The sequence below is a fragment of the Giraffa tippelskirchi genome, chromosome 3, assembly GCF_054371585.1.
Source record: "Giraffa tippelskirchi isolate mGirTip1 chromosome 3, T2T-mGirTip1v1.2.pri, whole genome shotgun sequence".
NCBI lineage: Eukaryota > Metazoa > Chordata > Mammalia > Artiodactyla > Giraffidae > Giraffa > Giraffa tippelskirchi.
Window position 1 is genome coordinate 29,897,029 of NC_137277.1, and position 15,723 is coordinate 29,912,751.

Genomic DNA, 15,723 nt, shown 5'->3' on the forward strand with positions numbered 1-15,723 from the left:
AAAGAACAGCCACCCTAAATCATCCCAGAGGACAGGCCCAAGTGAGTTCGTTTTCATTTTTAATGCTGATGCTTTTCTGAATCTGAGAAGCTGCTGGGGTTTCAGTACATACCAAAAAGTGATGACAACATCCTCAAGCGTGCTAACTTTTGTGTGTACACACCTGTCTAAAGAAAACCAAGGCCGGCTGACTGGGAAGCTTGGTGACCACAGCTCAATTTGTCTTCATGGTGTGACCACACCCATCTCATCAATATTCTCAACAGTGGGGTAAATAATTCAATAGGGATAAGGCTTTGGTTTTCCTCTAATTCTCTCATAATGCTTATGTTCTTGGTACAATATTGATGTACCACAGACAAGCCAGCATGTGAACATGCTCTGTCTGGATAACTATATAGCCTTTCTACATTGTACAGTCCTTTAGTTTCTAAAATCATGGAGCTTGTATTGTTAAAAACAATGAAGTGACTAAAAGAATTTTTAAAAACTAAGCCATCAGTCTGGATCTGTGTAGGTAAAGGAAGGAGAAGCAGTTTGAAGTCAGAAGAAAAAGTATACTTAACATTTAGGATTATCAACCACTGCTGCTTTTCCATAATATATTTCATTCCTGATTTCATCTGAAAGAGACATGATCATTACTGCCATTCACAAAGTTGTACTCAATTAAAAAGCCCTTGGTGCAACTTTGAGGTGGATGTCAGATTCAAAATAGACTACCACCCTGCTAACCTATTTACCTGGTGTTTGTCAATAACATACAGGCTTCATTTAAGAAACCTACTCTTATAATTACCTGAAAGCCAGTGATGAATCAAGTTTTTGTAGGGCCTGAACCTTATCTACTTTGGGAAATTCTAATAAAAGCACACAAAGATAAGAATACAAAAATTGCTAGGACCACTCCCAAGACCTTGGAAGGGACTTATGCAAGTGAGGAGCCCTAAAGCTTAAGCTTCATTTAATTCATGACAAATCTATCTCAACTGGGGCCCTTTACCAAACTTAGTTAATGCAAGGGAAAATATCATTTCAACTTGGAAACACCCTAGTCATTACAGGTAATAAAATGACTTAACTCGAGGGGTAGCATCTTCCCTTGGCATCTTCCCTTTGGAAGAAGATGCAATAAAGTTTATATCTCACCATGGCAAATGTTGCCTGAAGCAAATTAGCTTTGTCTAGTAGAAAGACTTGGCCCCATCAAAGAGCCCTACCCCCAACACACACTTACTGTATTGTGACAATCTTTTGATGGTAAAACTTCGAATGAGTTTTAGGAGTACAGTATTGATTTATTTCCAACACCAGATAGCTCAGATTCTTTCATTACCTTTTCCTGTCATTTATGATAAACACAGAAATTCAAAAGGAACAAGTTGGTGTCTCTTCCCTTAAGAATCTTTTCTGACCCACCACCCATTTTCTACTTTGCTGCCCCTGCCCACCTTGTTACCCTGCTGCATAGATGCTAGCATGGCTCTCCTATATTTTCCCATCAACATCCATCTTCCTCTTTCCAGTGTCAAAGCTTCTTGGGGACAAAGTCCTTGTCCTATTCTTCTTTGTGTCCCCAACACTGCCCTTAGAACAGTGCTGACACACAGTAGGCATGGCACTCTGTGAATGTTTTTGAATGAATTCATCAATTTTTGTCTACTGTGATTCCACAATTTACTTTCCTGTTGTCTGCATAACCACAGTGAAACTCTGATTCTTATCAGGGACTCTTGGCATTATAAAATGTTTAGAAAAGGTGGTGAGTTTAAGACATTGTATTGACGCTACTGAAACCTCCTGGTGGAGGGACCTTAGGCACCGGCTCTCTGGCCAAAGGAAAACTGACCCTGGGTGCTCTTTCCCCAAAGTAGGCATCAGGAAACTCATGAGGGGCAGAGGGGTGGGGGGAGGCCACCCCAGATAGGGATCTGTAGCTCTGGACACACCCTTAACACCTTCATTAACTGGAAAGGAACTGTGTGAAACTGGATTTCTGAGCCGCAAGACAGTAAGAGAGCCTTTACCAAAGCCAGGCATAGAGAAGGCTCTTGACCTTGACTCGAAAATCCCCTTCCGGCCATGGAATGTACTATGATTTGCTTGTGTCACAGAGAAATCACAGAATTTTTGAGCAGAAGGGGTGTAAAACCCACACTTGTTATTGACGAGTAGTCAGGTAAAGTCTATAGCATTAGGCTACAGCAATGTATTTTCTTTATATTTTTCACACTACAGCTGAACAAAAACATCATCTTTTTCCATAACTGAAAGGTTCTTACTGGCCACAGATAATTCACTTCAGAGGCATACTTTTTGAAAAACAAGGATCTGGGTGATTGGGGAGAGCCCTGTAGCGGATGTTCAGGAATTCCTTTTCCTTTACCATTTAAAAGAAGCTAATGGTTGAGGAAGCATCCATACCTTTTGTTCCATGAAGAATTTTGTGCTAAACTTAGATCTTTGCAGCTGTGCATTGTATAGACGTTAAGCAGTTACGAACTTGGCACATGAGCAGGAATCAAAGTTAAAATCAAAAATGGAACTTCATGGACCCTTCCTATATTGGAGCAGCATCAGTGGGATTCCATGACAGTGTTAATTTGAATGTTTTTGTTTGGTGCCTTTTATTGCCTGTCCCAAAGATCAGTACTATGGAAACCAGACCGTTTCATACATAGGAGTTAGACAAGTCTCTTGGCCTCTTTGTACCTTAGTTTCCTCATTTGAGAAAAAAAAAAAAAAAAGGATCACAAGATATACTTTTCAGGATTCATACTAGGCTTACACCCAGGTAACCAATAACTGTATGATGTTTTTACACACAGTTTTATACATGTATTCATCTTCTATTTCACTTACAATGTGTGTAAAAACTGCATTCCATGCCAGGCCTGAAATGTTCCAAAGCTCAGTTCTGTGAGTAAATTGCAACCAAGATTTCTACAAAAAAAGACACAAGCAAAAGAAGAAGAAAAATATATATTCTTTCAAAACACTTATCCTTTGGCAGTAAATCTAATTTATATATGATGAAAATAACACCAGTACTCCCTCCATACACTAAAGAAATCTCACTGTGGAAGATAATAGGATTGACACTTGAATGATTATATACTTGGTGCATTTAGTAAATGCTCAATAAGTGCTTATGTTAAGTGATCTTTATTTCTCTAGAAAAGCGGCACTGTTGACATTTGAGACTGGATAATTCTATCTTGTGGTGGGGCTCTCCTGTACACTGTTGAATGTTTAGCTGCATCTCTGGCCTCTGTCCACTAGATGCCAGTAGCACATACAGTTCTAACAACCAAAAATGTCTCCAGACATTGCCAAATGTCACTGCATGCAAAATTACCCTGGTTGGGAATCACTCACTGCTCTATAACGATTCACTCTGATCTGTGTAATAATTCTCACACTAACCTTTGCCAGAGACAAAAAGCACTTGTTATATAATTTTAATAATATTTCAAAATGAGTAACAAATTAATTTGATAAAAATTAAGTTTTCTAAAAATTCCAAATATAATGAAGTTGTATTTGTAACTTACATAAACTGCAAAAAAGGAAGTGGTTCAAATGTACGTCTTTCAATAAACTGTATTTTATTGCAGGATAAATCTCTAGGAAAAGTAAAAGGAAAATATTGCCTCAATTAGCTATTAGATATCTATTTAATAGGAATAATAGTAGAGGTTAGAATGACAATCACAAGTAAGTAGCTTTGGTCTAAACTCCAAACCTTAGGAAGTGTTATTTGAACCTTCCAGAGTCCCTAACCCTGCCTTCACCTCTCTCAAGAAATCTCTATAAATAAAATATGTAACTATAGAACTTTTTTAAAGTTTATGTCATAATCACCTGGAAGGCAGCTATCACTATGGGCTGTGTTAGTCGCTCAGTCATGTCCAACTCTTTGCGACCCCATGGACTATAGCCCGCCAGGCTTCTCTGTCCATGGAATTCTCCAGGCAAGAATACTGGAGTGGATTGCCATTCCCTTCTCCAGAGGAACTTCCCAACCCAGGGATCGAAGCCTGGTCTCCTGCCTTGAAGGCAGATTCTTTACCGTTTGAGCTACAACTATAGGCCTTGATAGATTTTGGAGGTAATCTTTCCTGAGAGCAGAACTGATTAGATTCCCACCTTTTGTAGCCTCTCCAAATTTTAGATTATGAGCTCAAAGTTTTTATTCTCCAATTACAATTTCTAACATTAAAAAGAATTTTCTTATATTTACACACCTCCCAATTTAGTTCCGTTTTTCTAGACCAATTCAGTACTAGCAGAAATAAAAGATATCCTTTCATACAACCTGAAAGGAAGTCACTCCCCTCAATGATATGTAACTTGACCTAATTCAGTATTATACTTTCTATCATATTGATTTTTATTGGAAAATACCCACTCTTGACTATAGCTGACTATCCTGTTTCCATTGATATCGGCTTGCGTCTCATTTCACCTGGATGGGTATAACTGTCTTCTGACTGGTGTTTCTATCTCTGCTCTCTCCATTCCTAAGCCACCCTCTACATGATCATTAGTTGAGCTCTCCAGAAAGTGAAAGTGAAAGTTGCTCAGTTGTGTCCGACTCTTTTCGAACCCATGGACTGTAGCCTGCCAGGATCCTCGGGCCGTGGGATTCTCTAGGCCAGGATACTGGAGTGGGTAGCCGTTCCCTTCTCCAGGGGCTCTTCCCAACCCAGGGATTGAACCAAGGTCTGCCGCATTGCAGGCGGATTCTTTACCATCTGAGCCAATCTCCAGAAGTGGTCCTTAAATACTAGCACCATTTGTGAACTTACTGAAGCGACAAATACTCAGCCCTACTCTGGACCGATTGAATCATTAACTACAGAGGTGGAGTTTGGGTTTCAACAAGCCTTCCAAGTGATTGACTCTGCTGCAGGCTCAAATCTGCCCGAGAGCACTGCTGTGGTAACATGGTCGCTTGGCCCCAACGCCCTTGATAACCTGGCTCTCATCTCCTACTCTCCCCACTAGAACTCTATGGGTACTCAAAGTGTTTTTCCTGTGTTTTGTCTTTCTCCCAACTTTCTTTTGCAAGCTTCTTCTTCCCAAGATGTCTATCTGATGATACCAATGGCCCTTCAAATTTCCGTTTAAACAGCATTGCTTTAGCAACATCTTCCCTGATCCAGTTAGAAGTCTTTTTTTTCCCCTCTTCTATGCTCCAACACCAACTTACAGCTCTCATTACCCATATCCATTTCTTTTTTTAAAAAAAGAAAGATATTTTTGCATGCCATTTTCTCTCAGCATAAAACTCCTTGAGTGTATGGGTTAAATCCTATTTATGCACATTGTCTGTGATGTTTGCAGCCAATGTATGGACATAAAGCAAACTCAAATATTTATAAAGTCAACAAATAAGGAGTGAGTAAGAGGAAAATGACTGTGTTAAGAGAAGTGTAGCTTTATTACTTCACGGCTCCCTCTTTGTCATTAGAGTTTGAGTTGTTTGTTTTCTCTGTGGGATCGTGAATTGCCAGAAGGAATCCTATCTTAGCCACTTTTGTGTTTCCAACACTAGGCTTAGTGCTTAGCATATTCTTTTTTAGCTTTTTTTACTGACTGGCATTTTTAAAAAAGAATGTGTATAGGGATGCTAACATGAAATAATCAACTTATAAAGTATTTCATAGAAGTAATGAAGGGCCTAATCCACTGAGTAGTTACCTTTGTTTTTCTCCAAACTATGTTTGTAAGGTTTGGACCCCAGACAGAAGAAAAGAAAACAGTTGCCCCTAAGGCTTTGAAGGTTTGATAATTAAAGAACTATTGTTAGGGTGAGGTGAGATTCTTTATATACCCATCTCCCTTAACTCTTTTGTATTTGCAAAAATACTCTACTTGTTAAACAGCATCATAAATTGGCTTAATAAGGGTTAATAACATACACATCTTGGATGCCATGGACAAAGGACAAAAACTGAGCTTTTAAAGCAAAGAACACGGTATCTCCTTGTTCCTAAATAAACAGAAACATTATGCAAGCATTTCTTCTTGGATAAAGAAGCTAGAGAGGGCATTCCCTGGAGGTCCAGTGGTTAGGACTCAGCACTTCTGCCAGGGGCCTGGATTCAATCCCTGGTGGAGGAACTAAGATCCTGCAAGCCACACAGTGTGGCCAATAAATAGAGGCTGGAGAGATTTTTGTTTTGTACCTAGTGAAGTTAGGGGCATTTCTGATATGTTTATTTAGTGTAGACATTTCTAAATATACCACTTATCCATCATCTTTAACATTTTTAATTTCATGCAATTTCTGCATGAAATCCTTAACAACAGTCTGTTCTTTTGACAACATCGTGTGTTCTTGACAAAGGACTGTTTAGATAGTTCATCTAATATTTAACATTTTAGTGTTAAATGTTAAATACTTAACATTTTCCTGTGTTTTATCTTTCTCTCACTTTCCTCTTGCAAGCTTATTCTTCCCAAGATGTCTATGTGATCATACCAATGGCCCTTTAAGGTTCCATTTAAACAGCATTGCTTTAATAGCATCTGATCCAGTTTTAGCTTAGATTAAGTTATCAAAATTATGAGTTAATGGCATTCACACTAATGTAAGTGCTCTATATTTTCTTTCCTGTGGGTGACAATTTGAAGTTAAGTTTAATTCTTCTCATTTTACTAAAACAAGTTTTTCAAACCTTTTCCAAAAAGGCCAGGGAGTAAATATTTTAGGCTTTGCACGCCACACAGTCTCTGTCGCATATTTTCTTTGTTTCTCCCTCTTGTTTTTTCATTTACAGCCCTTTAAAAATCATTTTTAACTTATGGGCTGTATAAAAATGGACCATGGGCCAGATTTGAGTCATGAACAAAATATAAGCAGATAGTATATGAACATTTATATATAAGGTTCACATGGGAGGCTATAATTGCTCAGATCCCATTACTACTTTTCCTCTACAACTAAAGGGTATTTTCCTATCTATATCTTGTCTAAATAATTAAACTAAAAAATGAATAGGGGGTATTTAACGGTAGAGATGGGCTAGGGCCCTACACAGACTTACAAAATTATAGAATTGTATGGGTGGAAGAAATTGAAGAGACTATCTATTTTGAACCCCGTAGTTACTTTATAAAGAAGATCTCATAAATAAATATGATTCACTAATTAACTTACAAATATTGGAGGGATAGCAAGCCTTCAAATGAGTCTTTGCGTAATTCAGTCAAAGAATTTTCACTGAGAATTCTGAAAAATGAAAAGGTTATTTCTCAATCAAAACGCAAAATAACTACAACCATTTACTACACAGTACTTCTGTAAGTAGAGGAAGCTAAGTAATGGTGCCATCTAAACACCCTAATTCTTATTTAAGTTAGGGATGGCGATTTCTGCTCTGTTTTCATTTAAACCTTTCTCCTCACATCTTTTGCTGTGTCCATCTCTCTCCATCACACACACACACTCCATCCACTCTTCCCACCAAATCATACAGATCATATAGTTAATGCCTACTCTCTAGATCACAGGATTTCTGTTAGAATCCAACTGTGGGCAGCACCAACATTGCAGAGGAGTCCTTCCCTCTTCTCTTTTCCCAAACCTTATTGGGAAGTTCCACACAGAACTGTATCAGGGCTGCAAATGAAGCCATTTGATTTTTTTCCTCTAGTAAAACTTTTTTGAAAATTATTTGAATATTTTAAAAATATGCATAAAATATATACAATTGTTCAGTTTAATAATTATGAAACAAATCCCTGTGTGATACCACTCATGTCAGAAAAGAATCCTGTCAGCATCTGAGGAGTCCCCGGGCAGACCTTTCCAATCACAGCTCTCTCTCTGACTTTAGTACACAAGAAACTCTATAAAGATGTCAGAGGTCAGTTTCTCTTGCCTGCAAGAATCCCCTTCCTTGTGATATTAACAGTGGTACATCCTTCAGGAGTCTTGGGGATCTGAGCATATGCTATGTTGCCTTGTGAATATTTTCACTGAGTTCTGCATTTAAAACATTGTTTTTCACTCATAGTGTATCTTGGTCACATATTTATATTAATTCCACCTCATAGCTTGATTCTATCTCATAAATTAATTCTTTACTCATACCTTATGAGAATTAAAGTATCACTACCTGGAAACTCTGCAACTCAATTATAAGGTGGTTCATATTATATAGAATACAGGCATGCACATTTTTAAAGGATCACTAAAACAAAAACACAGAAGACTTTCTTCCCACAGAATTCCCACAAAGAACTCTTGGAGTCCTGAAAATGCTTCAAAGATGCTGACCTCAATTTGAAATTCACCTTGTTAGAAAGAACAGCAATGACGGACAGGTGAAGAGGGAATGGTCAACAGATGGTGCTAAGACTGATTCTTTCCTCACCTCTGTTAAGTAGTGGTTTCATATTTCCATGGAAATGATCCAAAATGAAAAAACAAATCAATATGTCCAACGACGTTTATAGTAACCCTTTCCATAACTTTTAAAGTTGGAAAGAACTCTACCTCCCCACATCACATAACAAAACTGTGTACACCATAGGTAATATACAAAAGTCACATGAAATAATGATACATGAAAAAGGTCAAGACAGAAGCGACTCCACGGACTGTAGCCCGCCAGGTTCCTCTATCCATGGGATTTCCCAGGCAAGAATACTGGAGTGAGTTGCCATTTCCTCCTTCAGGGGATCTTCCCAACCCAGGGATCGAACCTGCATATCTTATGTCTCCTGCATTGGTAGGGGGGTTCTTTACTACTAGCTCTACCTGGGAAGCTCAAATCAATATGCCCAACGACATTTATAGTAATCCTTTTCATAACTTCGAAAGTTGGAAAGAACTCTACCTCCCTGCATTGTGTAACAAAACTGTGTACACCATAGGTGATTTACACAAGTCACAGGAAATAATGATATATGAAAAAGGTCAAGACAGAAGTGAAACTCGTATGTACTAGTTATAAGTCTGAACACTGACAAGGACTCAATCAGACAGTGAAGAGATGGGGCTGATCATTAACTCTTCATGGCACTGTCTTCTTTGATTGGCGGATGCCCATATCAGACTAGTTGGAATTTGAATATTGTGGGAGGACAGAGAGTAACCAAGAATATGTATTTTAAAGTAATGGAGTTCCTTTTTGTGAACTTGTTTGGCTGGCAGGATAGTAAAATTTTTAAAAATAACAGTAATAAATTCAACCTAGAAGTAAAGTTTAGAATGAGAATGTCAGTCACCAAAAAGTACCCCCAAAAGGAGCTTCAAATAAGCAACTAACTGAAATAAAATATACTGATCTGTAGAACTTCAAATATTCATTCTGACTGAGGCAAGAAATTTAAAACTACGGGGAATCAAGAGTTAAAGCCAGATCGAAAACTTTCTCACACCATGAAAATATCAAAACCAGGCATGAAGTAACGTTTTAAGAAACATCCATGTTTTACTTCTGACCAGGGTTCTTGTCTAAGGCAATCTTCTAAGTTTCACATTCATTCTTGGTTCTATATTCATAGACAATTATCCTTTTCTCCATTCTGAAACTTCCAGGAAACTGAGAGGCCTCAGTGTGTGTTTGACTCAACTATACATATAATGCAAACAGCAGGCCATTCTAGAAGTGATTTACTCGACTTTCTCTACTTTCTTTCTCTCCAAAGGACTCATCAATGCTTAAAATTATATCTATTTATCTATTATACTTACTTACTTATTTTTATACATATCCCCTGAGAACTGGAATACTTGGTCTGTTTTGTTTGGGGCCTGTCTCCCTAGCATGTAAAACAGTTCGTGGCACATAGGAGACACTCAAAAAATATTTATGAATGAATTCAGAAAGTGATGGGTTATCAACTATCTGATACTTTTATTTAAAACAAATCATCCATTTGCCATCATTCACGAGGATAAGTACAAGAAAAGAAATGTCTTCTCCCCTACATTTGTGACTAAATCTTTTGAGAGAAGAATCCATTGAGAAGTTCATAAAAACAATGTCCTTTCCCCTAGAAAACTGCACTGTCTTGAACACATGTAAGAGTATACGTGCAATCTCCATTCATGGGCCATCCTTTTAGGGCAGAGGTCTATGAACAGAGGAGACTGAATTCAGAGGGCTAAACTTGGACGGGAAACAAAATTACATCTCAATTTTCACAATCTCTCAATAAAATCAGCATTTCCTTCCATTATGAATATAGGCAACAAATTGCAGTAGATCAGCAGTAGCTAACTTGGTCCCCAGCAGAAATCACACACCATTTCATATCACATGTATGTTGCAGATATCTCAAAATATCATTTATTCACATCACTATCCCGAGGTATAATATTTATTGACCTACTACTATCTTGTTATTTAATGTGCTAAAAGAAGCATATTTATTACTATATCACTAATTTTTAAACTATTCTGAAAAATAGTCAGTGTTTCAATATAGTCAGTTTCCTTTGTTTTCCTATATATTTTTAACCTATTATACACTTTAAAACATTATCCCAAGAACATAAGCTTCTGTAGATTATACGCCAAAGAGACATACACGGGGGATTAGGAGGGAGATTAAAAACTTCTGCCCTGGGGAACCACTGCCACCAAGTTAGGAACCTCTGCTTATAAGGTATAAACCTCAAGCTGACTTAGAAATGGGATGGGGAGGGAGGTGGAAGGGGGGTTCTGGAAGGGGAACACGTGTACACCCATGGTGGATTCATGTCAATGTATGGCAAAACAAAGAAAAAAAAAAAGAAAGAACTCTTCAGATCTCACCAGATTCATGTTACACTGTATCACTTCCCAAACACAGGCTTTTTAACAATTAACTTTTGAATTTCAATTTATTTTTTTACAAAATATGTAGTATATATTCACATGGCTCCAAATCCCAAAGATATATAGTACACAATCCAAACGTCTACCATTCCCCTCTGCTCCTCAGAGGAAACTAATGTTAATCTAGTTCTTGTGCCAAATGACTTTCATTCTTCTCACAAGTTTGGGAAATAAAACCTCCAAGTTAGATACTGTCATGGGAAATACAAACTACATTTTGTAGGTACGAAATCTGTAAATTTTTTTAAATTGCCTGGTTCTAGCATTTTTTCCTTACCAATAAGATAGTCAGACTAAGTAAACATGTCTCTAAGGGTAGTCATAATCCCTATTTTCAGATTGACTGTTATGTCTTTTATTATTAATTCAGAATTCATTTATGACTGGTCTATTCAAGTTGAATGAATGATATGACCACAAACGGTCATGAAAAATACTAGTTAATTACTTTGAATGTTTTTTTCCAAAATCACTTATGTATCTAAGCAGACTTTTTCTACAAATCAATAAAAAATAACAGTAACAGAAAAATGGACCAAGGACAGACAATTTAGAAAGACAAATGTTCAGTAAACATATACAGATATTTAAATTCATAAGTGATTAGAAAAATTCAAATTCAGATCAGACCTCTTTGATTCACCCATCAGATCGGCCAAAAAAAGAGCAGGGGAGAGGGTGGAGACTATCCAGTAGTAGAAGGAATGTGGGGGAAATGAATGTCATCATGGCATGTTGATTGGAGTAGAAGCTGGCACAACATTTTTGAGGGCAATTAAAAAATTATATCTACATAGTCTTCACCCCAACAATCCCATTTCTAGATAGCTATTCTACAGAAACACCTGACCAGATTCACAAAGGTGACTGTATGAAGATATTCATTGCATTAATGCATGCAACAAGAAAACTGGACATACAAACATCCTTCAATAGGGGCATTATTAAACTGTGATACATTTATACTATGGAATATTACGCAGGAGTTGAAATGAATGGGGTAACCCTCTATGTACTAGGAATGAAAGAAACCTAAGATATCATGAAATGAAAGAGTCAACTTGCACGATGTTTCATTTATGTAAGAAGATAAGAAAATCATACAACAAACCTATCTGTTCGTTATCTGGAAATATATATGTATTCAAATGTATAGGGAAGAGTCTGGAAGGATATATACTAAACTTAAAGCAGCTTGAATGGGGTTTAGGGAGCAAGGAGGGTTTTCACTATACCTGTTATTTTTACATAGTGAGAATATAATCATGCAATACTCATATAACGGAAAATAAATGACTGATTTTAAAGAGGACCTGCCAAATTTAATTTTTAAAATAAACACAGAATTTCAATTAATAGGTTGCTTTGGGAGATGAAAGGGGAAATACCTTTTCTCACAGCTATTGACCTCAAAATTCTGGACTAAGAAGGATCTTAAAAGACAGTTAGCAGTTTGTATTCACATTTTGAGAGAATATACTCACCGTTTCTCAGCCCAACGGTATGCCTTCCATGTATTTTCATCAATGTAAGAAATATAGTTTCCTTGGAAATTTCTGTGAAGAAACAACAGGTCATATCTTTGAATAGGTAGGAAAGGAATGAAGAGAATAGGTAAAAGAACCACGGCCACCTCGTGGGGAATATTCAAACACAGAAAAAACATATCTCTAATTCCCACAGCTTCCCAGTGTGTGTGCTTAGTCCAATTCTTTGTGACCCTCTGGACTACAGCCCGCCAGGCTCCTCTGTTCATGAGATTCTCCAGGCAAGAATACCGGAGTGAGTAGCCATTCCCTTTTCTAGGGGATCTTCCCAACCCAGGGATCAAACCTTAAATGCTTAAGATGGAACTCATCTTCCTGAAACCAGCTCTCCTTCCCAAATGCTGTATTTCCACCTGTTATACCACTATCATTCTCCCCAATATGCATGCATGCTAAGTCGCTTCAGTCATGTCCAACTCTTTGCGACTCCATGGACTGGAACCCGCCAGGCTCCTCTGTCCATGGAATTCTCTGGGCAAGAATACTGGAAATGGCAATTTCCTTCTCCAGGGGATCTTCCTGACCCAGGGATCAAACCTGGGTCTCCCGCATTGTAGGCAGATTCTTAACCATTTGGGGCACCAGGAAAGCCCGTATATGTTAGGCACTGATGTAAGAGCTTTACATGTATTAACTCATCTAAATCTCACAACAATCCTATGAGATGATGACTATCATCATTCCCACTTTACACATGAGGAAACTGAGTCACAAAGCTAACAAATAACAGACCTGGGTTCAAACCCAGGCAGTTCAGCTCTGGAATCTCTACTCCTCACTATTTGCTGTTTCACCACCAATGAGGTGGGGAGAGGGACATGTTGCTGTAAAGAGGATGGAGCAAAGACGGGAGAAGAGTAGATGTTAAGGAATTAAATGATGGGGTAAAAAACAGAGAAGGAAAAAGAATAGGGGTGATTATAAGTAAAAGACTGGAGAAGAGGGAACAATATAGTAAGGAGGAGAATGAAGATAAGGAATCGTTGACAAACAAAAGGTTAAAAATAGCAAGTCAGTCAATGCGGGTTGGGGAGATGAGAAAGACCCAGGAAAACCTGGAAGAGGGGCTGCCGTGTTAGGCAGGATACAGAGAACAAATAAAGAAAGGCCATACTTACAAGACGGTGAAGGTGTCATTGTAAGAGTTGGGCCCTGGCTCAGGCACTCTGTGGAGCTTCTGCTTTGCACTCAGACCAACACACGACAGCGTCTCATTTTTGCAGGTACAGAGCTTACATACATTGATGGTTGTGGTGGCATTCTGTACTGGTTGCTTCTTTCCTAGTATATGTTTTACACCAGGGGGACTTTTTGGTTCCGAAAATGCAGTCAAAGAAAAAAGAACCTTCCTAGATGACCTTGGCTGCTGAGATATGCTAACTCCCAGGTCCACAGTTGGGACTGTGGCTTGAGTCAGGTTTGGTGGTGGAAGTGTCACCTCCGGGGAAACCGTGATCTGCCGCAGGGCGGTAGAATATTCAGACACCATAGCAGGTTCCGGGGTTATGGTAAGCTCCAGGTTCGCATGATGAGTTGTGAGGGTGGGTGATGTTGGAGCCTGACTTTGATCCTTACTTGGGGTCGCCTTTAGGGTTGGAGGAGGTTCAGTCTCTGTATTATTCACTGCGGTAACATTCACTTCCACGTCCATAGGTTGAACTGTGACCTGAGTCAGGTTTGGATGGGCAAGTGTCCCCTCAGGCTGTTCTGGAGGAGGAGCTGTGGTCTGTGGCAGGACAGTAGACTGTTCAGACGCCGTAGCGGGTTCTGGAGTTATGGTAAGCTCGTCGCTCACATGACCCCCGCCCCCCAGGCGCCGACCCGTGCTCGCCTCACCTGACCCCCGCCCCCCAGGCGCCGACCCGCGCTCGCTGCTCACATGACCCCCGCCCCCCAGGCGCCGACCCGTGCTCGCCGCTCACCTGACCCCCGCCCCCCAGGCGCCGATTCGTGCTCGCCGCTCACCTGACCCCCGCCCCCCCAGGCGCCGACCCGCGTTCGCCGCTCACCTGACCCCCGCCCCCCCAGGCGCCGACCCGTGCGCACCGCCCACACGACCCCCGCCCCCCAGGCGCCGACCCGTGCTCGCCGCTCACATGATCCCCGCCCCCCAGGCGCCGACCCGTGCTCGCCTCTCACCTGACCCCCGCCCCCCAGGCGCCGACCCGTGCTCGCCGCTCACAGGACCCCCGCCCCCCAGGCGCCGACCCGCGTTCGCCGCTCACCTGACCCCGGCCCCCCAGGCGCCGACCCGCGTTCGCCGCTCACCTGACCCCCGCCCCCCAGGCGCCGACCCGTGCTCGCCTCACCTGACCCCCGCCCCCCAGGCGCCGACCCGCGCTCGCTGCTCACATGACCCCCGCCCCCCAGGCGCCGACCCGTGCTCGCCGCTCACCTGACCCCCGCCCCCCAGGCGCCGATTCGTGCTCGCCGCTCACCTGACCCCCGCCCCCCCAGGCGCCGACCCGCGTTCGCCGCTCACCTGACCCCCGCCCCCCCAGGCGCCGACCCGTGCGCACCGCCCACACGACCCCCGCCCCCCAGGCGCCGACCCGTGCTCGCCGCTCACATGATCCCCGCCCCCCAGGCGCCGACCCGTGCTCGCCTCTCACCTGACCCCCGCCCCCCAGGCGCCGACCCGTGCTCGCCGCTCACAGGACCCCCGCCCCCCAGGCGCCGACCCGCGTTCGCCGCTCACCTGACCCCGGCCCCCCAGGCGCCGACCCGCGTTCGCCGCTCACCTGACCCCCGCCCCCCAGGCGCCGACCCGTGCTCGCCGCTCACACGACCCCTGCGCGCCCTGTTGTTAGTTTTCATAGGTCCCTTGAGATATCACTGAAAATGAAACTTCTAAATTGAGTTTTATTGATGTTTAGAAAAGAGAAGTAAGTCACAACATCCTCTGGCCCCTTAGCCTCAGGCAGAGTGGTCCGGAATGTGTGACTTCAGGGAAGTTCCTAAAACTCGCTGAGCCTCAGTTCCTCATCTGTAAATTGGGGAAAACATCAGATTAAATAAGATAATATCATTAAGACAGTTTCTAGTCTGTAGGAAACACTGGAAGATGACTAGCTATTATTATTACAATTCTGGTAATTCTTCTGAGCCACCAGGGAAGCGCCAGAATATTGGAGCAGGTAGACTATTCCTTCTCCAGGGGAACTTCCTGACCCAGGAATGGAACCAGGATCTCCTGCATTGCAGGTGAATTCTTTACCAGATGAGCTACCAGGGAAGCCCAAGGCAATTCTTACCTTTCCAATCCAGTCAGGCCCTTGCCTTTCACTGCCCTTCTGAGCACTGGAGTGAATCTTTTCTTCTTTGGATCCCAGATA

The 15,723-nt window shown here is 41.3% G+C and overlaps 2 protein-coding genes and 1 pseudogene across 4 annotated transcripts in view; 1 reads left to right on the top strand and 2 right to left on the bottom strand.

The window, feature by feature from the left end:
* Positions 1 to 14,234, bottom strand: part of LOC145542373 (leucine-rich repeat-containing protein 37B-like) — a 28,012-nt gene extending 13,778 nt beyond the window's left edge. The window contains exons 1-5 of the mRNA XM_081581045.1: positions 13,507 to 14,234; positions 12,326 to 12,397; positions 7,169 to 7,240; positions 3,555 to 3,626; positions 2,863 to 2,943 (exon numbers count right to left, since the gene is read on the bottom strand). Of these exons, the coding sequence (XP_081437171.1) occupies positions 2,863 to 2,943; positions 3,555 to 3,626; positions 7,169 to 7,240; positions 12,326 to 12,397; positions 13,507 to 14,039 (830 nt within the window). The 5' untranslated portion in view covers positions 14,040 to 14,234. The remainder of the gene's footprint in view (positions 1 to 2,862; positions 2,944 to 3,554; positions 3,627 to 7,168; positions 7,241 to 12,325; positions 12,398 to 13,506) is intronic.
* Positions 1 to 15,723, bottom strand: part of LOC145543175 (RAD52 motif-containing protein 1-like) — a 211,682-nt pseudogene that overhangs the window by 21,402 nt on the left and 174,557 nt on the right. The window lies entirely within an intron of this gene.
* The window catches only part of LOC145543176 (reprimo-like protein), a 138,474-nt gene that overhangs the window by 1,331 nt on the left and 121,420 nt on the right, over positions 1 to 15,723 (top strand). The window contains exon 3 of one of the 2 annotated variants that reach the window (XR_014080523.1): positions 91 to 494. The exons of the other annotated variant lie outside the window; for it this stretch is intronic. The gene's annotated coding sequence lies outside the window, so the exon portion shown is untranslated. Of the gene's footprint in view, positions 1 to 90; positions 495 to 15,723 lie in introns of those variants that run through there. 2 annotated transcript variants of the gene reach the window in all.